The sequence below is a fragment of the Gallinula chloropus genome (genome assembly GCF_964237585.1).
Source record: "Gallinula chloropus genome assembly, chromosome: 1".
In the NCBI taxonomy this organism is placed as follows: domain Eukaryota; kingdom Metazoa; phylum Chordata; class Aves; order Gruiformes; family Rallidae; genus Gallinula; species Gallinula chloropus.
The window spans coordinates 25,082,896-25,107,403 of NC_140085.1; the positions used below are offsets into that span (position 1 = coordinate 25,082,896).

Below are 24,508 nucleotides of genomic sequence, written 5' to 3' on the forward strand. Positions count from 1 at the left end.
TTTTACTAGAGCATGTAATTTTCACTAAATCTCTACGTTGTCTTCTTTCCAAACTGAGTGTAATTCTCTCCTACACAATCTCTTCTTGTATGCAATTCCACTGGATTGCTAACCATCTTCGTTGCCTTTCTTAATACTACTATATCCTCAAATTACAACAGGAAAACAGAGAATTACAGTGCTCTCTATAGGAGGGGATTCATTGTGCAAGACCATCGGAGTGTGTATTTTCACCATGCACTTGATGTCCCTCAGACAGATCAGCGTAAGCATTCGGCACATCTTACTAATGCTGAATGAATTTCATTAGTTTTCTTTGCTGGCCTCCCTTAAGGGAAGGAAAGCAGCAACTGCATATTTTAAAGAAAAGGAAACAACTTCTTGTAGGACAGACATGCTAGCTAAATCTAAGGAAAGCAAACAATTTGGGACTACTCTGACAACACAACATTGTTTTAGGAGGCAACAAACTGGCACTTGGGTAAATGAAAATTTACTTCTTTCCCAAGAAATGGAAGCAGGGACTTTTCTTTCTCAAAGAAGTTTCTTCACTTCTGAAGAGTGTCCTCCCTCCTCAGATCCTTCAACAGCAGATTCCTTCAGATTATGAAAACATCATTTTTAAGGACAAAAGATCTTAACTAGTCCCACTGCGCAGTAGTTTCTCTCCGGCGCCACGGAGTGTAAACACACTTTGAAATAAGCAATGGAAAAATCATATGCCTATATGCAAAACCTGCATCTTCACCCACAGAATCAGGATGACAGCATTTAAGCTTTCTTTTCCGATGCAAACTCTGGGCAATCTCATATTGCTTTAACTCACTAGCAGATACTATTTAGACAGGTGGGTTTCAGGAAAAACCTCAGCTTTAGGAAGCAGTATTACTTGTTCGGTGGGTGGGAGTATCTTGGCTTCCTCAGAGACATTTCCCTCATACAGTGCTAGGGGTCTCTGCCATTGTTTATGAACTGATTACAAAATTAATACAACTTAGTTATCTGTGACCAGCAAGCCTGAAACTATGAAACATACGTTTGAAAGAACTATAGATTATTACAATATCCATGTTCAGCTCCTCAATTTTGATCTTTTATCATGATGACATTAAGACACAAAACAGCATCCAAATCAAAGCACTAGGCTGCACACAGAGCACTCCATCAAGGGAAGAGACCTGGAAAGAGCATTCCATGTGACAGACATTAATCATGCCACTTAATGCATTACTGAAGGATACTAGGACTATTTCTGTATTTTAACATAGCTGGACAAGCCCAGCTTTCTCTTGTCTAATTCCCACCTTGTATGGATGCAGGCTCTCAAGCATGAAAGGAGAAAAATGTCCCTATAGATTGGACTGGCCTCTGATGCAGAACAGAGCATGCTGCTATCTTTAGCATGGACAAGCCACGCATAGGCATGACAGGTCCCTTTTTACTACCATCTATCACATGGCACCTCTGTAAAAGCCACAAGGTTAAGGGCAGACAAGTCAGTTTGACACGTGTGAGCCTTGAGGTGAGCCCATACATTCAGCAGGGCAGGAGGGGGCACGTGGCTGCTGAACTACAAGCATCTTCACCCAAGCCATGTGAACAAACCCTTGGTGTGCTTCATGCCACTCCCAGATCGACAGTCCCCCAGATATGGCAAACCCAGCCCAAACCACTGCAGACAGAAACATGTAGTAAGATCCTGCACAGAACAGATTAGTTTTATCCCTCCAGGAATAAGACAAGCCACAGCCCCAACAGCCACATCACACCAGGCAGTTGACTCTTCACGTACCTTAAAATAGTTATTCCAACAAAATCTCCTTGTTTTCACAAGATAAGTTACTCTTCATGTTCTGTCCTGAAGCTAAACACTGTTTAAGACCCAAGCCACCCATGTGGCAGCTGGTAGGATCGAAGCATGGAAAACCAACACACTAAAAAGTTGTATCAGGCCTCCCTGTAAAAGAGGATTAGGAGGAAGAGAGACAGAAACAGGCAGTGCCAACCCCCACGTGGGCTGGATTGAGGATCATGGAGAGCAGCAGGAGCCAAGACAGCACAATGATACTAAATGGGAGGCTGCAGTGGAACAAGAATTTGGGACTGCTCTAGGGATCAGCCAGGCCACTGGCCAGCACCCAGGGCAAGCACAGGGGCTGCCAAGCAAAAACATGGTCATAGCTACAATCATGACAATTTCACAGAGAGAAGAGCTTTGTTTTGGAGGTAGGGATTGAACCGGCTCATGTCAGTCATTCAGCTCTGTTTCTAGATCACCAGTCAGGGCTGGATTCTGCAGCAACATCAGAAAAAGCACATTGTCAATTCATCTGGGCTTTTTTTGTTTTTTTTTTTTAATGAATGATCCTACACACCTGCAAATACCAGATTTTTTTCAGAGGAGCTGATGCATTCAAGCTGTCCTTTCATAACTGCACAAAAAGAAAAGGAGAGAGAGGCTCCACCACCCTTCTTCAGTACCACAGCTATCCAGAACTAAACGTTTTGGCACAAGGCACAAAGTCAAGAGCAACCACTGCTCCTTCCTCTCTGTGCAAATTAACCACATTCCTAAGGAACTGGGCCACCTGCAGAAAGTGACCACTCCTTGGGATAGAAAGTCACTCTTCTACCACATCCTCCCCACAGAACAACAACCTGGAAGGACTGTAGAGGAAAACAGCAGCAAGGGACAGCAGTACAATCAAGCTCCTTATGAAGACATCTCAAATGGAAGCCTGTCAGTGTATATGCTACCAAAGCACCACCACCTACAGAATTCAGGGTCTGCAAATTCCTGGCTCCAAGATGGTCATAAATTGTAAATAATAGTTCCATGCTAGGGGCTTTCTCCTGGGGGTACTCAAAGAAAAGAGGAGCCCAGTCTGGTAAAAGGTAAGAAATCAAATTACTGGCCATTTGAAGGACAGATCCTGTCCAGAAGAAAGAATTAAAAGAATATGATGTGCTAATTGAAGTGGTGCTGGCAGTATAGCCTGAGACCAGTGTTTGTCCCCTAGGAAAATGGCCAGAGGAATGATCACTGGAGAACATGGCCTCACTCATGCCCTGGGAAGTAGAAGGACATCCCACCATATCACTGGGGGTAGTGGGGGCTATGAAAGCCATGGAAAATCTCCTGACGGTGCAAGACCTGGCAGCAGCTATTCTCTGCTGGCTGATGTCTAAATCCAGCCCTCACACAAAAGGTGTATGAGGAATAGTAGCACAACCAGAAGGTGAACAGAGTCTTGATCTGCTGCAAAGTCCCTGAGGACCTGCACAGAGACAGGACAGTTTAGAGGCTGCTTAAAATTCAGAAATTAAACTGGGGTTTTTTGACCTCTCTAAAACCTTGGCCTCTCCATAACAGGCAGTGACTTTACACAGTTTTTAATTCAGCACCTCTCTTTACTTCAAGATCAAAATTACAAGGTTGATCTGGAAGTAAAAATAAAAGCAAGATGAAGAGTGCATATATCTATTCCTCTGACTTTCCTGCTAAAATGTTAAGCTAAAAGCATTATACACACACAGAGCCCTAATTATAAATAAGAAAAAAAATTAATATTTTTATTTATAACAACCTCAGGTTATTTATATGACAATGCAGGATGCACAAGAGAATCAGGTCCTTCAAAACACTGGCAAATATCTCAGCTCCCATAAAACAGATCCTTCCTAGAGGATGATAGATGAAATTCAATTAAAGGAACAGATTTGAAGCATTGTCTTTAGAGCAGATTTCCTCCCTCCCCCAAATCCTTAATACAGTAGCTGGACATTTAGTTTTGTAATGTGCCAAAATCTTTGTGTCTTGTAAAGAAAGATGCAGGATAAAGAATGTTAATGGCCTCTTTTTACAGTAGCCAGTTGTCAGAAGAGGTGGGAGAAAACAAACCACATAGAAAACAATTGCCAATTTGTGGTCTTGACCAGTTAAAAATGGCTCCCAAAATAGTCTGCTAAATTGTTTCACCCGGAGCAAAATTACCCATGAATACATATGCATGCACACAAAAACAGCATCTCTTGACGCAGTGCTGATGGTGACTGCAGTCAAGGAAGAAGCGTTATTGCATTCCACATTGTGAAAAGACCACAATGCAGTAATTATTCTGAAAGGTTTTCACAAAGCACAATTATTAAACTAACATTATCCCATTATTGTTTGTTGCTATGGAGATAATATAATCAATATATTTTCTGGATTGATTTTTTTTTAATACTACTAGCACATCGCACAATATAGCAAGATTTAACTCAATGCATTAACTGATTTTAGTTTATGATTGGCAAAGTCTAGAGGCAATAGATTGCAATCCATCTCACGCCTATTATTCTATCAAGACACTTAATGTCAAAATCTCTGCTGCAAAAGCAAGTTTTCCTCATTGAAAATGAGAAAAAAAGATAACAAATTTCTCTGAAGAGAGGCAATCTTTTAAACATGAATTTAACACTTACTCCTATTTTTCCTAAGCCAAACAAAAATTACCAGGCTGACTACAGAAGGGGTAGAAAAGTGAGTTTTGCTTGAACTCTCAACTTAAGATGCTTATTTATTCCAGTCGGGATGTTTTGAGGCTTTACCCTCCTCCCTGTAATAGAAACCTTTCCTGCAGCCACAGGAGGCTCTGAGAAGGTGGCAGCAATGGTGGTGCTGATCCAGAGCCCACCACCTTTTCCAGTACAAACTTGGAGAGAAGTCACTGGCTACCTGCTCCAGTGTCCAGCAGAGACAGCGGGCACTTGGCCAATAGCTTCAACAGGTGGTGAAGCAAAACTTACCGCCACAGCCCTTAGTTTCCTTGCCCATAAAACTTCAAGAACACTTCTTTACTTCCAGGTCTGCTTCTGCAGGTGGTAAGCTTTCAGCAAATCAAGTCACTGCTTCTGCGTTAGGACAGTGGTAAACCTGCACAAACCCGAGTCTCAGATCTTTGCAAGACAGTAAACCAAGATATTAAGAAGCTTTGATTCTGGAAGTGTTGCTTCAGCCTGTTACCTCTCCTAGGAAGAGATGGACTTGTCATTGCATGAGGTCTGAAAGCCTTTTAACATGTATTTGCCATAATTGCCCATAGAGGGATTTTAACAGGTTTTTCCTCTCCTACCTGGCCATACTGCAGTAAACTACCTTCGCCTTGGCCGCAGGGGTGACCATATTTTGTCAGCATGTTTTATGTTCAGGCCAAAATTTACAAGTGCAGCACACTAGACTTTGCATATCTAAATAAAAGGATTTATAGCAGGGTTTGAAATGCCTGTTAACTCCTGTGAGAATCGTGTGGTTACACTTCTAGGTGCCACAGCGTGGTTTTAGCTGCTGTGGGTTAGACACCAGTATATGAGCATTTTGGCCATTGTGTGTACAACTGCTAGCATAAATGTGAAATTATTAATCGTGGTAATCACAGTAATTCCACCTTCTCCCTTCCCTAAAGGCACCAGATTGGGTGGTCCTGTCCTTCTACGTGAAGCAGGCTGGGGCCCAGCAATGTAACTTTTGGACTTGCTGGAGGGGATCCATCAGGAATGATCATTCACAGATTAAATATGTTGCCTATGCAACACATCTGGCCCTTCTGGCCCAGGGGATAAGTCATAGAGTTAGGAATGCACACTCACAACCCACCCACTGGAATACTGCTGTGCTGCTGCTAACCCAAGCAGAGCTAAGGCTGGTTTATCAGCCACCTCTGCCCTCCTCTTTCTGCACAGCATGGATCATTCTCTTCCATCACATTTCTCCACAATGCCACTCTTGCCAAAATGGCTCTGGGGCACTATGCAGGCATGTTCCTCAGCATGTAAGATAAGCACATACATAGGGTTGCTTGCCATCCCACCTCATTTACTGTCATGTTATTTTATAAAGGATTTTTGTACCAGACAGTGCTTAGGCACATAGGCACAATACCTAAATGGGCCACTGTCCTATATGCAGCCTTAAAGGACACCATCTGCTTGTTCGTCAACGAGCTAAACCGTTCCTTAATACACAACATTGCTTCAAATAGGAACAAAAGCTTTCTTTTTTTCAAGCCACTGATGGTGTGCTGTCCAGCACAACACCTTGTCATACAACAGCCTGGAAACTCTGCCAAAATAAAAACTCACTCAGCCGCAGTCAGTCAGGGGATATAAAATTTTGGTGACATGAATGACACTGTTCCATTCCCAAGTAAGTGGTCTCAGTAACAGACAGACAGAACCTCCTGTAGATTGGCTGCAGACTCGCCTACCAGGGAGACCTCCCTCATTTCAGCGTTACAGGACTCAGACCCTACTTAGCAAAAGTAAAGTAATGAATGTCCTGCTGCAAAGGTTGAGGCTAATCACACTCTTCTAGACAAAGATTATGTTTTGGGTTTTTTTTTTTTGATTAATCAAGTCTCAAAGATACCTACAAAGAAAAAAAAATACTATTACTCCACAACAGAGAGATGGAACTTTTCTCTCTGAAGTTTCGCTCACACCTAGCAGAGAGCTGTGCAGCAGCAGAAGGCATGGCACAGAGGCATCTGTCCAGGGGGAATCATGTCTACCTGTGCGACCTATCCTAGGTAAACTGCTTTGGCGGGGAGTTGGACTCAGTGATCTCTAGAGGTCCCTTCCAGCCCCTACAATTCTGTGATTCTATGAATCCCGTCCCTGTGCAGAAGAACTTCTCCTGGAGCTGAGCTTTGCCAGCCCAGCTGCCCCTGGCCACTACGCTGATCCAGGCTGCTGTATGAATATACTGGGGTCCTACAACATCATATTCCCCAACTTTTCCCCACATATACAGAACAGTACAGAACAGCCTTAGTAGGAACTGAGGAAGGACAACCTTCACGTAGGCCACACCATGGTGGGAAAGGCTCTCACAAACCTCTCTGCTAAATATAACTTAACCTGAAGCACTTAGCTGGATTCAAGACAGGAGGTTGGAGGGGAAGCCGGCACCACGCGCTGCAGAGCTCCCTTTGCCGGCTCCGCCGCAGCGCTGTGCTCGGGGAGATGGGAGCTGTTCAAATGTTTTGACAGAACATGCCGATTCCTCGGGAATGTTTTTATTCTAGTCGATGTGCCAATTCTGCACAGATTTCCAATGGAAAGCAGGCAGACAGTCTGGGTCTGCTGAAATAAAACGACTTCGACCAGAAAGAAGAAAAAGTTGCGTTTTCAGACTATTTTTACTCAATTTGCGATTGCATTTGTCTTGTTGGATTGATTTCAGTTTTACCTAGAAACTCTATTTCCTAGCAGGCTCAAAAGACAGGCCAAAAGGCACCAAAATACTGTAGAAAATTAAGCTCAAGGTTTGTAAGTAAACGGCACACAGGCATAAACAGGGAAACCTCCCAAAAAATAAACCAACTTCACAATAAATTAATGATGTCCTAAGTGGAGCTGCTTTAGTCTGTTTCTGCTAGAACCCAAACACCTCCATTTTTGCATTTGCGGTTGTCTTTCAAAGGCTTTCCTTTTTTCCTTTTGCCTTAGGGAGTTATTTATAGGGCTATTATAATTTGAGGTCTGGTCTTCTCGTGGCAGGTCCTCCATCCAGGAAATGAAATAGCATTAGAAAATGAAATCTCACGTTTATGAGGTCTTCAGGATGGCTCCCTGGGGCACTGGGGGGAAAAAAGAAGGTAGTGAAAAATATAAACACAAATATAACTACAAGATACTTGCATGGTCCCTAATTCTATGTGTCATGAACTATATGAGACTCTTTATTAAAATGGAGACCTCTGGTATAAGGTCACCAACTGTTGCTTTTTTCCCCCAAAGCTCTCCCATTTCCCCCCTGTGTGTGATGAAGAGCCTTTTCCACCACACCTCGGCTGCAAGGTGCTCCTGTCCAAGGCTGTCCTCAGATGTGGAATGTGAAGAAGGACAACTCAAATGCCACCCTTCCTCCGGCTGCCTGGTCACATGCTTCTCACAAGAAAGTATACACATTGCAGCACTCTAACTGATTGAGGTGGGTCTGCTCATCCCTTTGCAAAGATCACGTATTGATCATGCCTTTCTAGTTCATACCTCTTCGTACTTCTTTCCTAGGCTACCATCTAGAGCTGCAAGGTGCCTTATCCTACCCAGGGCTTATTCTTTCCTCTCAATATACAGACATAAAAGCAAATAGGGCAAATCAAAGAGGATTGTGAGGTTCCACATCCCCTTTTCCTCTGTGTCCAAATGGATACTTCCCTCCAAACCCTGCTCTTGCCATGTATCTTTTTCCCTAATTTTGAGTGGAATATAATCATTATGTTTAAAGTTGCACTAAGTTTCTCGAGTCCCTGAAGTTCACTCATCATCACGTGTGACTTGTTATGGCTCTTGTAGCCCAGCTTTCACTAATCCTACCTAGACCACCTCTGGCATCACGCTACCTGTGAAAAGTTAACAGCTTTGCATAGGCCCAGAACTTAAGAAAAGCCATCAGAGAAAATGTGTGGAAAATCTGGACGCTCATAAAATAGTAAAAAATTATTTGCAATTATTTTAATGGGGTTTCTGCATAGTTTATTACAAAAATACATATTTGGGGGTATTTTTAAAGATACATACAGTTTTCAATTTCTTTTTCTCTTGGCTGCAATTCATTTTGTCAATCACTAACGTTCAGCGAGTGGGTTGGGCTTTTTTACCTGAATATTTAAAATTACAGCAGTACAACTGTCCAAAGAACATCCTGCTTTTTCTTCTGCCTTAATAGAAGTCATCTAAAATTCATGGAATACTTAAAAATTACAAAATGAAAAGAGGAAGAAATAGTTAATAACAAAAGAAATAAAAAGAAAAGTTTAAAAGTACAAGGACAACCCAAGTCTGTGTCATCCATTTCACTGCACTGCATGGTGAAAATAGAAAGAAAACCTAGCAATTTGAAATAGATGTTTTTAAAGCACAAGGGTTTATTTCGACTTCCTGTTGAAAAAAAAAAATTACACTTTTTCTTACAGTTTTTATACTTTTTCACACCTTTTCCCACTTTTTTCCTCCACTTTTTTAAAAGAAAACACACTTTTTCTTTTTCTTTCACTCCACCAGAAAAACCCGTCAGGTCCCAGACAAACCCGATCAGAATCCAACCCTGGTTGATTCTGGTTTCATATTATTGTCTATACTTAGTCATGTGCTGAGGCCTCTGAGGATATAGAGAATTAGATTAACTTTTGAACTTTATACCTCTCTGATGAGACTGGTCCTCTCTTACACTTCCATGTCTTTCTATGCAACTCATATTTCTGGATCAAATTGCATAAATATTTAATTTTTAAAAAGAGCATTTGAGAAAATAACATTTCATTTATATCTGACAAATTAAGATAATCCTGAGCACACAGCAGCTGCTTTACATCTGTCCCATATCCACAGCTACTGAAGCCTTCAAAGCCCCAGCCCCAGTGCCCACCCACAAAGCCACCCTGCCCTTCCCAGCACTGTATCCATTTGACTATAGGCCACCACTAAGACCCAATTTTACATTCAGTCCCCTCTTAAGGAAAGTTATCTCTCATCTCCACATCCTGCCTGGGGAAGGAGGAAGAGCCCAGAGGAGTCACAAGTCTTACATCCAGAGTTCTCCAAAGCCTTCTACTACTGGCCCAGCTAGCTGCAGCTCACCAGACTCACAGCAGCTCTACCTTCCTACTCTTGGAAAGGGCAGGGGAAGTATCTTGCTTGCCACTCTTTCAGGATGACTTGAAGGCCAGCTTCTTACTTGAAGAGGCATGTCAGGCTGTAAACATTTCTAGCGGAGCTTGGGTTAGCAGCACTTGTAAGAAAACCCTAATGAAAATAAATTGTTATGTATTTACCCATATGCTGAGGAGCATATGGCTAATGCATTTAGACACTGCTAATGAAGTTAAGACTCAGCTAAATTTGTTGGCTCATGGATAACAACTGTTCTCAACAGCCAATCTGAGCCTGCTATAATTTTAGCATTACAACTGATACCTGGCTGTTATTATATGTACCGATCCTGCTGACATAGAAGAACTGGTGTTCTGAATACAGATTTCTCCACATCACAAAGGTGAGCAGCATACAATGCCACTAAACCCCAGATTTACAGGTAACATGAGCAAGCTACAACTTTGTTTAAGACAACAGAGATTGCTCTTATTCACTGCAGCACTGAGTCTACTGCTTTCTTTCTTAATTTTGAGGACTAAAAGATTGTATTTAGTCTAATCCCATTCTCTTCAGGCCATTGCCACATTGATATGACTACAGCTCAAGCTGAACAGAAGACAATCACACCTTAGAAACATTCCTGCTTTGAGCCTGTGCACAGAAGCTCATTAAGCTTATGACAACAGCTACAGGAGCCCTCCTATTTGATGATACCATCCCTGCACTGCTTTTCAAAGTGAGAGTCCCTACTTCTTGTGGGAATCCTACTCCTTGTGCTACTCCTACTTTACCTTGGACTCACAGGGATCCTAGAGACCAAGGTAAAGTCCAGTTTAAGTGATTACACTTCATCTACCTGTATGTTCCCGCCACTGCAACCATATATTATCTATACATTATCCTCATCCTCTCAACCCAAATACTGTGTGTAGCATGGTTGTTCTGTGTTTGTTGTGCTGTATGTCATGACAGACCTGGCTTTATCTTAGCAGCACACGCTGCTTAAAGAGTGTGCTACATAGCAAATTCCAGGTTATGTGATGAATACACAAATATACTCTCCAAAAGACACCACACAGGACGAACTTCCCCAACACCACTCTCACAGGCCACGTGTCATTTTAATGATGCAGACCTCTGCTCTGTTGGAACTTGGGTAGCCATTTGTCAGTTGCCCCCAAAATCCCAAAGAGCAATAGTTTTGCCCAAGGATAGAACGAAACAGTAGAGAAGTCCTTCAGCACTGTCTCCTTGGGGACCCACCTTACTCAGACATCTTCATTTGTAGACTTGAGCTCAGGCTTGGCATTAACTTACAGCTGTTCCACCTGCTCTGCAACTATTGCCAAACTGTTCCACCTTCTTCCATTCTTCAAGCAGCCCAGTCCATTAAAGACAGCACTGATGACGGCCTCCCCAAATCTACCAGAGAAAGTCCTCAAAGAAGTTGCTCACAAAGAGTTTCACCATAACCTGACGAAAAAGCAGACCCATCTCAGAACATCATCTCTGCCATTTTGCAGGTGCATCAAAAGTGGCCCAAGGTGAAGCAAAAGAAAGAGAGAATAAGAAAGCTCTGCCCCGTTCAGACTTGCCCCAAATCACACTGGGAGTCTGGGAAAAGCCAGGAGCACGATCAAACAGTCTCTCTTCTCATTCACCCCTTTCTGCTTAACAGGTAAAGCCCTTCACCTACAGCTAGCAGCCATTGCATCTTCACCTCAGGCAGTGTTTAATAATGCAAGCATTAACTATGCCAAAAGGAACCACCAAAACACAGCTTAAGGAATACCAAAACTATGATACTGCTCAAAGTCTGCATCTCCTTCTAAGGGCAACTGCTGAGGTCTACAAGAAAGCCTTGCCCAGCCCTGCACAGCAGACGTGGGGCCTGCTCTAGGCAGAAGCCACATAGTCAATACACTGTTCCTTGGGACACAAAGGGACCTGTTTCTTCCCTCAAAAGAAAACCAATAGAGACCAAAGAGCAAAAGCATCTGTCACAACCACTGCCACCTTCATCGCTTGGGTCACTGCTGGTCACCAGCAAAGCAGCAATGATTCACCCCTCTTTCTGTCACATAAAAGCTGCCAGTTGCTTTGTGTATCCTGATACAGTCTCCACCTTCCATAAACATGATTTAAAGCTGACAATACATTCAGGGATACCTTGCAAACACAGCTCTCAAACATCAAGTGCAGAAAAGGCCAAGAACTTAGTGCCTCCACAGAAGAGTTGGAGGCATACACCCTGCTGAGATACCACAAGCTCAGGGAGAAGCTGGGGCGAGCCACAGCACAACTCTGCCCAACGCTCTTCTGAGAAACCAGAGGTCCACTGAAGAGCTCTCACTGAAGGGTGCACACAGCATTTAGTCAAGTGGAGGGAGCTAACTGCAATGTCTCGATTTCCTGCATTAGGTTCCCACAAACAGATACTGCACCAGCTTTGTCAGGGCATCTGACAACGCTAACGTCTGATCAAAGGAGGTAGCACAGACTATCAGCCGAAACTAGGGAAATACATGTATTTGAAGGGGAGAGAGACTGGCTTTAGAAATGTGTGAATATACACATAAAACCACATCTAACCCCAGGTTTTCTGTCATGTTGCAGACTGTGACATGGCTAGGTTTAGATCTGCATCACATGTATTCATGTCTCATGAAATGCATGCATGCACAGGCCACTCAATCAAGGGAGGGGGGGTCCCAGGACGTAGGACAAGATCAGAGGCACCCTGTGAGCTCTGGTTGGGCAGTTGGCAGCCCTCGGCAGATGCACACAGCCAACTGGGGGAGATAAAGGCAGGCTGACCAGTGATGCCACGGCCACCCCGTCTGGCTCCATGCAGATAGCTATCAAGTGGACAAACATATACTCCCTATCCCATTCCTCTCTTCTTTATCTGCTACACAAAGCAACACAAAACCATATGCAGGCTTTCACTGTCAGTATAAGCCATATTATTCTTGTAATTAAATCCAGGTTCACAGCCTGTCTGAGAGCTCCTCTTCTTCCCTTCCCTTTTTTCCCCCCTCTTTGCTCCCCTCACCATTTGCCTCTCTCCGACCTTGTTTGGGTTTACATGCTGTGTCATTAAATTCCAGAGCAGTAAACGCTGCAGCCGCTCTCTCTAAGCCCTGACACACTGCTTTCTAGGCTAAAAATTAATCATGGGGGTTAATTTCATTCCTGCAAGGACTCTGCCTTTTATTTTTCTTTACTCCAACTGAAAGGATGCTTTTGGTAGATGCGTAGTGGAAAAAGATCGTGTTTGCTCTCCGCTTCCTCCCTGCGTGCCCGCTTTCTCCACTCCCACCCATCAGCTGTAAAACAACACAGCCCAGCCAGATCCCAAACTGAAGGCAAGACAAAGCACCCACACAGCCCCCACTTCCATTCAGCAGAAATGGGCCGCTCTGGGGTAGCTCAGGATCTACAAGTAGGCCAGACAGAAATAAACAGAGTAAACAAAGAGTATCCTGTCCAAGCAGAGAAGGGCTAAAGAGAGTGATGCCTTTCATTAAAATGCAAGGCAGGGATACAAGCACACAGCCAGTCAAAAGCATCACTGGAGCTTGCCCGGAGTAACGGGAGGAAAGCAGCACATGATCACGCCATTGTAGGGACCCAAAGCATATCATCCAACTGTACACAGGGTGCAAATGCACATCCCGCCTACCAAGTACCAAAAACAAGGCAGCCAACTGCACACCTACCACCACCCCAAAACACCAGAGATGCCAGCCCCAAGGCTGCAGCAGCTGAGCGCTGCTCTCCGGAAGGCTGGATAGGGAGCAGCACACACAGGTATGGTACCAGGCGACCAGAGCCATGCAAATGTCAGAGCCAATGACATTTAAAAACAGCGTAGCTGCCTTTTTAGAAAAGGGATAGGAAAGGGGGAGAAAAGCACAGCACAGCCATAGCAACAGGTCAAGTGTTTGCCGTTATTCTTTGGGAGGAAGGGTAACATGGTGCGTGTGCCTTCTTGGTTTTCAGAGCATTTGTCACGTAATAAAATCATTAGACTGGGAATTAATAAGAGACTTTTGTTTAGTTTTTCTGCAACCTGCTGCTCCAAAGCCCATGCAGATCCACGTGTGAAAACCCATGCTGTGCGTACCCTTGTGCCTCCTGTTAGGCGGCTATTGCAAACAAACCTCAAGTTTTTCCATAGCCCGGTAGGAAAAATGCAGTACAGGGAGAGGTGGGGGAGAGTTGGGAGTTTCTAGCAAAACAGCGGTCTGTCTGCTGCAAGTCTGTTTGGTTATTGGGAAAATTGAACATGCTGCTTTTTTTAAACAGCCTAATTGTATTTACTATTACATCAGACTTACCCACCACAAACTGCTCTCATGCAATGGAAGAATTTTTAATCTAATATCTTGGACTCAGATAATTTCCCAGCTGCAGAACTGCAATAATTTCCTATCTTCTCATTTTTGAGATAAGCCGATTAACTTGCATATGTTTTAGTTTCAGGGTGCGATTATCTCCCTTTATTGTACTTGAGAGAGAAGGGGCGACTTACAGTAAAATAACTTTTGTTTTCCCCAAGTCAGCTCTTAAAGTCTGCTTCTCTGTGATGGAGATAGGCCTTTCCTGTTGTGTTTCCCTCAGCCCCTTAACTTTCCATACTTCCTCTCTCAGAGACACTGTTACAGTAACTCTGAATTTTACTCAAAGAAAATAAACTGTTTGAGAAACTTACCAAAATAGCTCTGAAAAAAAGTATCATGGAGAACACATTTTTGCATTTAAAATAGATTTGAAAGTTTATTAAAAAGCCCACAAACCCAGGTCAAACCCTGCCTGCACTGTTCATTTGTTTTCAGGCACACTTACAGAAGGATAATGATAGCAAAAAAAAACCCAACACCACCTAAACATTATAATGCCTGATGCTCTGTTCACATATACAGCAAAGAAAAATGGGAATTTCTGCTTACTGCACATTCACTTCAGTAGAACTGATTTACACCCCAAAAAAAAAGGAGAAGAAAAGCAAATCCTTGAACTAAGGCAATTACAAATTGAAAAAATACTGCTTACTCCCAGAATTTTATTAAGAGCTTTTGATATTTAATGGTTTTTTTTCTTAAATTCTCAGGTCTTAGATTTACTTGATTATGTCAAAGGGACTCCCTCTCCCCCTCTATTTTTCCCTTAAGTTCCTAGCAATCATATTTTAGGAGGAAAGCCTGAAACCATGAGATGAGGACACTTTTTGGACTGGAAGGCTGCATATGCTGAAGTGTTTTGATTTCTCTTTCTCTTCCAGATCTCATTGTTGTGCAGGGCTTTTCAACCTGTGTCGATTTGCAGACCAGATTCAACACTGGAAACACAGAAACTACACATATGCAAATTCATGTACAGCACGTATCAACTCCTCTTAGTCACCATTCATCAACCCCTCTGAAGTAAGTGGTTCATGGGTTGGAAACCACTAGTCTGATGATTTTAATAGGAGCATGGCTTGCGCATTTTTGCTGCACGACCTGAGTGATACCAAGGAGGAGCGGGCCTATGGAAAAAAAAAAGACTCTCAAAAAGTTCAGTGAAAAGATGTGGTTGCATAAACACGCCAAGACTTGTTAACATTAGCCCCAGAACCGATCAGTGTTTTGTTATTTCCTGTCAAAAAATAAACCCAGCCCACAACAAACCACTGACCGTGTGTAGTTGTGCCCATCGCAGCTAAGCCCCTCAAACCATCCCCATCCTCAGGAAGGTGATGGGCAGCCTCCAGTTCTCCCCTGCTACGGAAGGGAAAGTGGAATCTGTCCTCTGCTGACTGCAGTGAGAGCACTGGTGTGCCTGCAAACGCTCTCGCAGAGGACAGCCTGCAGTATAAAAGCAGTCCTCCTGTTACCAGCACGTTGCTATGGGCACTATTTCTAAGAAATCAGCCACAGGAGCAGATCCAGGAAACATGGGGAAATATATGAGGGAAGAAAGAAAAAAATTACCAAGAGCCCGGACTTATCCCTGCCTGTTCCTACCAGCAGCTTTAAGTCCACGAATGGACAGCGAAACATTGTGGTGCTGGGCATACTGGCAAGTGCTGGGGCTGGTGGTTTTGCATCACTCAACTCTGTTTAAAAACCCTGCCTAGAATTATTTTGTCTTGCTACTCCAAGATACAATTTTACAGCTACGTTTTTATTTCCACACCCCTAAACATTAGTAAAATCAAGCCTGTATTTTCTTCATTAGCCTATTTTGAGTGAATTTAATGAATGAGACTCTGGTAATGAAATTTGCCTAGCAGATTTATAGATAGTGGTTCATAAAAACGTTCCACCGGTACAGGGCAAGCCTATCTACAATATACTACAGTAACTTACTCTCCAGGCAGTTTTTCCTACAGCAAGTTTTAGCAGGTAACTAATGATAACTGCATTTTGTCACCAAAGAGCTACAGAATGAGTAGCTTCATGCCACCCACCTCAAATAAAACCAGAGGAGTGAGGACAAGCTGGTCTGTATTCTGTACCACCAGCATCCCCTGCATGTTAAAGTCACCCTGTCAATTCCAGTTCAAATTAATCAAGAGTGGATCAAGTCTACCTTTTATGCTATTTTCTAAATGAAATCAGACGTACATGTAAAACTGGTATTTAAATGGGTTTTACCTAATAACGAGTCAGATATTGACAGAGCAATCACCATGAAGACCAAGGTAAGAGGCACTATATTCTCATTAATAATTCAAATCTCAGCATGGATATTGATGACCATGCACTTAAAAGAGGAAATTGGGCAGGAGCTGGAGTTAGCCCAGAATTCCTGAAAAGTTGTTGGACTGCAACAGAAATGAACTGAAGAGATTTTACTGCAAGATCCAACTAGAAAAATGGCAGCTCCTCATTATTAAAATATCTTGGACCCTCAGAAGCATTACTGAAATTGAGCAAGGAATAATAATTAAAAAACAAAAAAACAACCCCAAAACCCAGCATTAGCAGACTAAGGGGATGGGTGAGAAAAATAAGGGAACGAAATCTGGAAGCAGAATCTCAGTACTTCCCTCCACCCTCCCTTCTCCCAGTCCAGGATGGCAACATTGCGGGGCGCAGAGCAATGGCATTTGGTGGTACCTAATTCCAGCTGTTGCTTAGGAGCAAGCAATGTAACAGCTTTAAAATGAACGTGTACAATCAGCAAAAGTGCAAACAGAAAGGTCGTAGGAGCCAAAACCACTCAGAACAAACCAGTTGGGGCTAGTTAACATAATCTGCTCTATTCACATAACTAAGTTTGTTTCACTGAGGGCATGAACTTTCTTGGAAAAGCTCAAGTAATTAGCTGCAAGAGCTTACACTGTTGGTTTTTTTCCCCTCAAGCTTATTTTACCCTGAAGTTAGAACTGTTTGCACACAACTGCTTCTACCAATTCACTCAAAAACCAGTGTTTTGTTATCTCGTGGAGGGTGTCCCTGCCCATGTGTCAGGGGGTTTGGAACTAGACAGTCTTTGCAGTCCCTTCCAAACCAAAGCATTCTGTGATTCTTTCCAGGAGATGTTTAAGGAGATGGTCACGTTAAAGTGCAGGATTCTCCTCAATTCCTCCTACCACGTATCCACTCTTCCCATTCCTTTGGACACATATAAAATAAGACATGGCTTACCTCACGGAAAAAGAGCAGGTTTCCAATGAAAGGAAGAGGTGGAGGATGTCGGATCCCTACTTTGCTTAGTTTGGAGAATGCAGATGTCGAGTACCTGGAAAAAAATAAGGTAGTAAGTTAATTTTGGATCTTGTCATGATAGAATTTACCATAGTAACTGGTTCAGATGATTTCCCTGGATTTAGAGAGGGAGAAGATGTTTTTGTGTGGGCCAAACAGAACTGCCAATGTGGTGACATTGCCCAGTAGCTCCTTAGGTCACATCAAAAAATGCAATACACTAGTGCCTCAGAGAGGGCAAAAGAACAAAGAGACTCAAACACAGGCCTGGAAATTGAGCAGTGGAAAGAGAGAGCTGCTCCCCTTCCCACAAAGGGTCTTCTAAGCCAGAAGTGGCTCTCTAAAGCTACATGAGGTTACAAACAAGATCCAAATAGGCATTTGGGTTTTGACTACTGTGGTACAGCTGGGAAGGGGACAAGACAGATCTCAAGACTATTATTTTCTTCTTCCATCACCGCTACCTATACAGATCACAGAACAAGAATTCAAACTAGTCTCAGTTGTGCATGAGCCAAGACACTGTCAGTATGTTCAAGTCAAGCCTAGTATTTGGGCCAGATATGCTGATTAAGTGATTTTCCAGCTGCCAGTCAGCAAATTAAACAAAGATAAAAAAAATACAGGGAAACAAAACCCAGACTGAAAAGCTTCATGCATCCCTTGTTTCAGATAAAACTGCAGCATGTTGACAGGGACAATACTAGAGGAGAAAAGAAAAAAAAAAAAAAAAAGAAAAAACACCCCCGACCCCAAAGTCTTTTTTTTCCTCCCCTCCCCCTTTCTTAATACAACAATGGATTTAAGTCAGTGGACTTCAATTAGTGAAACCTGAAAGAGCAGGAACTAACAGCAGCAGCAGCTTTGATGAGCCAAAGACACGGTAACACTGATTACTATCATGCTGAACACTATCACCAGGAGGGCCAGGGCAAAAGATCTTTAAGTTTTATACAGACTGTGCCTATATTAACACCTTTGCTCAGAAAAACAGTATATTTTTAAAGCTCTCCCACGATGGTTCAGTGTTGGGGGCAGTTTTAGCTCATGCAACCACACTTTTTTGAGAGGAAACTGAACTTGAAGCTCTGCTCCAATCCGTCTCTTACCAGGGCGGTTCAGAACTAACAAGGAGTCAATTAGCTTTGAAACCCAAGTGCGGTGAGACTGTTCAGTCCTGGGGAGCAAATTAAATCTAGTGCAAAATAAAAACTGTGAAACACATAGGGGACATGATATCAACCACTTTAGTCTATCAAGTCTGCAAGTCATCTGAGTGCCCCCAGATCCTGAGGGTCCCTCTTAATCCCTGTGTACAGCCTTGTTGACTCTCCTAACTATGCTAACCCATTGATATGACTTGGACCTCTTCTCCTTCAGGTCCAATAATTGACACATCTCATTTGAAATGTCCTATATGATCCAAGCAGGAGTATTATGGTTTAACCTAGTAGGCAAACAGCACACAATTCTTGGGGATCAGGGAGGAGTGGTGAGAGAAGAGAAGAAAGGACCAGAAAGCGGTCCTTTCCTCCAGCAAGGGGCAGCAGAAAAGGGAAAAGCAGAAAGAGAAAAAGCAGAAAAGGGAAAAAAGGATGATGTTGTGAAATTAAGTATATAAAATTAAGATAATTAAATCTCACATGACCTGCAAAGCAGAATGGAACTTAAGTATCAAGTTTGTAGGTTTTTGTTCTTCTGTTTCCAGAGATTTCTTGTCGCGTGCTACCTGTGCTCTTAATAGGTTTTCTTTTGTGAGGATATTTTACCAAATTCATAATCAGAAGATACAGCTTTGATAGTTTTTAAATAGCAACAATGGGGGGGGGCGGGGGGGGGGGCGGGGGGGGCAGTAAAAACCTCCACAAACACAAACCCTCTCAGCAGAAATGATGTGTCTTCAGTCTATGCAAGGGCACTATTTCAGTATGACATGGTATCATGGAATAAAGGCACAGAAGTCGACATTTCTTACACATTTTATACATATTATTGACTTTGTAGTTATTTAACTGCTTTAAAAAAGTGTAAGAGTTTTTCCTTATTGAAACAGCTAGTACTCTTGGGGGAAAAATTGTTTTACCTTCAAAACAACACACAGCCTACACGATACATTTTCTTCCCCAAAGAGAGGATTTTTTTTGCTGCTGTTTGAAATCTTCCTAAGCTGTCTATGTCATAGCAAAGTCCTCATCTTCAGTGTGTAAGCAGTGGAAAAAATGAAAACCTCTCTCAATGGAAACCCATCAATTTTGTGGCATTTTATACCGGATGTTTTCAGTGTAACATACATTGCAGATCGCTAAAACCCAGGCTGGGTTAACTGCTGACTTCACTGTTGACCAGACACCCTGTAGACTCTTGGTCTTCAAGTACTGTGAAGTGAAAAGTGACCACAACAGAGCCTTACACTACACAAACTAAACAATTTGATCACCAAAAATTTAAAGAGGAGCAGAACTAATGAGTGTGGCGGGAGAAACACCCAGACTCTAAAGACTATTTATGCTTAGATGAGCAGCTCATCTTTGTCAGCTCCTGAACATCACCAGCAGCTCCATACAGCTGAGGATTTGCTTTCCTTTTCCCCCTCCTAACATGGTTTTCTCCAATTCAGTCACATACGAAGTAGGTTTTCAAAAGGCAAGGAAACAGAGTTTGCAATGAGATGGAAGCAGAAGTGCTGTAGTCAAGCCACACACTAAAATACAACAAAGAAAGGGTAGGACCTGCAAGAAAAAAAAAGACATATCAATAAACACATCTACTTCAACCCTACGATTTCACAATATTTCAGGTATTGTTGAAATATCTGCAGTTTTGCAGAAAGGAAAGCAGTATGCAAAGTGCTTGAAGACTGATGTTGCTGCACGCACAAAGATCCAACATTGCACAGGTCATCTTGACTTTGGCCATTTCTAGTGTAACAGCTTCTGCAATCTTAAATATTATTTTAAGAATCTTTTTTCTCACCTCTGCAATATTGCAGCTCATTCCCACCATTCTGGGTGGGGGAGACAGAGGAAGGAGTGACTCAGAGGCTTCTTTTTTAAAAGAGAAAAAACAAATGGTAGTCCTGTGCAACACACAATAAACATCAGCAATACCCGAGTCTGACAGCTTCACAGCACAAACCTTGGCCTTTTCAGCCAGACACAACTGATAACTCGACCTAATCTAGGTGACCCTGCCCTGGCAGGAGGGTTGGACGAGATGATCTTTCAAGGTCCCTTCCAACCCCTAACAGTCTGTGATTCCGTGATCTATGCAGTTTGGCTACTCATGACAGGCGCTCGGCCAGTAAATCACAGAGCCCCGTACCAAGTGCGCTGGGAAAACAGCAACTGGGTTTTGCTGCTGGGAAGGGGAGGTGGGCTGGAAGCTGGAAGAGTGCAAACAGGCAGGGTTGCCTTGTAGGCAGTCACGAGATGTTTGCCTGGAGATGCTGCCTGTCTAAATGAAATGGTTCTGAGCCTGCCTTATCACCAGCGGGAAGTCTTATTTCTCACTCTGCCACTTAACACACTTCTGTGTTAATTTATCACAGAAATTAATCTGATATCAGGCAAGCTCCTGCTGTTGCTGTGGGTGCACACTAAGGGTAGAGCAGCCAACAGACCAGAAGAGTTAAGTGAAATGCAAAATCTACAAATAGAAGAGATACTGAGAGGTGCAGAAGTTGACAAGGATACGGAACAACTTCTGCACAAGAAATAAGCAAACAGGCTACAATCTTAACTCTGGGAAAAGCAGCAACTGATGCAGGTTATGACAAATATATTCAAGATCATGCATGGCTTAGAAAATAAATACAGAATTATTAACCACTATTTAAAAAAAAATTCTACACATTAATATTCACATTGAAGGATTAAAAGTCGAGCACTTCTCCAAATAATCAATATGGTAAGTATGGAACAACCTGCCATGGGTTGTCATCTATTTCAGGAGCTTAAAAAGCTTTAAAAAGTGATTAAATAAATTAAAGAAAAGGGAAAAAAAAACACAAAGCACTTTAATTCATTAATTTAACAAATATGAGACACACAGGGAAAATATTAAAAGGAAAGAGGAAAAACTGATCAAATTTATTTTCCTAATTGAGGAACTAGTTTGTTAGCTTCCAATGGTGGAATAAGAGATTAGACTGTTATAAGATCTAAAAGGTAAAACCTTAGAAACTTCAGTTTCCTTAAGAGGAAGAGAGGAAGGAGTCTTTGTGCAAAGGGAAGAGCAGGAAAAAGGATAAAACTCTGATGGCAGCAATATTTACTGGACAATCTAGCACATTCTCACTCAAAGGAGAAACATACCCTAATATTTACACATGTAGGGCTTCCTGCACAACTATTAATTTTAAACCCTGGCATTATATTTTGAACAAAGTGACAAGACATCAAAAGGAACCAGAGGAACAGCAGTAATGAAGTAGATCAATAAACAATTCAATAACTCTTTGAAGATGTTCAAATGGCCTCTCAGAGCTAGATGCTCTCTGTATATACTAAACACTACTGTTAAAAGAAAGTTAACGTGCCAAATGCATTCCTGTAGGTCAGCCTGGCAGATTTAAACTCCCTGAGATATGAACTTCCCTCCCCAAAACACCATGCAAAAAACAAAAGAAAGTGTTAAAAATCAACAGATAATTAACATAAACTGTGATGGATGTATAGTCAACAGAATGAGCCATCTTCCCAGCCAGGTCAGTACTGATCAGTACTGCAAGAAAAAGCATTATACAGTCTACCATTAAGTGCAATCAATTTGTGTGGGAGATAACATTGCAGGCTTGCCAATTCTACATCATAGAGTTCAACATGCCACTGAAATTACCCCAAACTTCTCTCAGCACAGAAAGTGCGTCATTCCTTCTACATCTAAGTAACGCACCACCTAATAGTATCTGAAAGCTACAAACTAGGACAGCGATAAAGAAATGGTGTTATTTAATCTCATTGTTGGGAGCTGGGAGGTGTGTTCTTTCGGAAGGCAGAGAGAAAACAAAGTATTTTGCCGAGATAATGGAAATCATTCCTACCAAACAAGAGATAATTATCAGGCATTTTCACCTATTTGCCTCTATTTACATATACTTATGCCAGATCCCAGTTACCACTAGGGTGTGTTTTGCTCCCAAAGTAGTGATAATACACAAAGCAACAGTAGCCTCCCCAACATTAAAATGATAGCTCATATGAAAACATTCAAACATGCCTGGGAGCACTGCCTAGACTACAGAGTCTCACCAAAACACTGATATCCGCCCTGGGCTAGCTACAGAGTTAGACTTCCTTCTTTCAGCCTTCTCTGGGAAATTTTGCATAAAAATATTTCAGCAGGGTCACTGGAGCAGTGCCATCAGACAAATCTTTTCTCTTGTCTGATGGTCAGGATACTTTAGCTGCAAAATCATTATCTGGTCCCGTTCTGATAGGGGAACACACAAACCCCAGGTCTTGCAAGTGGGTGAGTATCAGAGCCAAAGTGGATACCACCACCTCAGACGGATACCACCTGCCTCTGGTCATTATGCCTAGAAAGAGTACTTGATAGAACAAAGAAATACACAACACAAAATTAAATCCACTGTCCATACCAAAAGGACAAGTAAGTCCTAAAGCACACTCTCCACAAAACAGAAGAAAGAAAAATGAGGAAGTTTAAGTCCCTCTTAGAGGCTGTGCTAACCTTGGACAGCAAGGTTTACCAAACTGCCCTTTACTGTTACCTAGCAGTACCCTGGAAAAAAAAAATGGAGGGTTTTGCTGAAAAGAAATATACTTGGTTGTGTAGAACATCGGGCTCAGAGTAAGGGATTATTACTATTCCCCCCAAAATGACACAGAATATCCACAAGTATAATCTCAGTACATTCTAGAGGTACTGAAGCTTCAAATGAAAATTTACCCAGTTTAGGACAAGATTATTTGAGTATTCCAATTTCACTTTCAAGCTCAACAAATCTATACTTTCTAAGTATGAATTTGCTGGACTGTATTACCGGTTTCAGAGATAATGAGAACTTCCATGTAGCACTTGCTCTCCTTAATCACTTGCATGCACTCCCAGTGTTTTAATTTTGACATAATTGCACAAGAAAAAGACAGACACTACACACACTTGCACCATCTGCCTCCACAGGGGCAGATGTTTTCCAGCTGCAAAAGCTAAATGACCATAGGATTATTATTTCACCAAAACATTTGCTAATGCACCAGGAATAATGTGCAGGAAAGGGCAAATTATATGTCCAATATTAAATTTATACCTCATCTATCCACTAACAATAATTTTTTAATCCATTCTGTCCTGGCCTGCTGAACAATTTTTTTCTTTTCTCCTATCTTAAGAGACCTGATAGGCCCAAGAGATTGGTTGTAATAAGGCTGGAGGTGTGTTGAAAGTTTTGGGGGTTGCTTTGATTTAAAAAAAATAATTAAAGAAAAGCAGTGAATCAAGGCCAATTAAATAAAAAAGCCCACACAGAAAAGCAACATGCTTCACCATGCTCCAGAGTAGCCTTGGGAGAGACAGATGGTCCATACAGCAGGCCAATGACAACTTTTCATCACCTCTCTCAGCCCCTTCACAGTGGGCAGTGACTTTTCCAAATAAAGAGCAAAAGAACAAGAGTCATAAATCCACAGCTTCAGGCCTTCATCTTGGCTCAACACCTTTAAACAAAATGTTGGAGGTTATCAGCCACAGAGTTTGGTGTGGGACCTCCACACCATGTGAATGCAAAGGGCAGACTCCTCACCAGGAGGAGTGGTGTCTACAGCAGACCTGAGGTCAGGTGCATACCTGAGGCCATACACGATGTGTGCAAGAAGCCCAGGTCAGAGCTGACAGCTAAGCTCAGCTCCTGTGTCACAGCTCCCTGTCTTAACCACAGGCTAACCCTGTCTTTCACTCCCCAGGACCAGTGGCACCATACCTTTCTTAAAGAGCCATTTCCTCTTCCCCCTATTTATTCTCACAGATATTGTGAGGCACACAGAAGAAAATGGTACCACCTCAAGGTTGTAAACATTCTTGCTTCAGCCAGGAAGACTGAAGTTGGCATAAGCAGGCACAACGCCAGAAACACAATTTCCAGAAACCAGAGGAAAATTTCATCATTTTTTCTTTCTCCCCATGTAATTATATATCTTAATTTTCTAATT

At 42.4% G+C, this 24,508-nt stretch overlaps 1 protein-coding gene across 1 annotated transcript in view; it reads right to left on the minus strand.

Moving 5' to 3' along the window:
• Positions 1 to 24,508, minus strand: part of TBXAS1 (thromboxane A synthase 1) — a gene marked incomplete at both ends in the record, with an annotated part of 228,805 nt that overhangs the window by 160,443 nt on the left and 43,854 nt on the right. Inside the window, one exon of the mRNA XM_084262817.1 lies at positions 17,280 to 17,373. Coding sequence (XP_084118943.1) covers positions 17,280 to 17,373 — 94 coding nt within the window. The remainder of the gene's footprint in view (positions 1 to 17,279; positions 17,374 to 24,508) is intronic.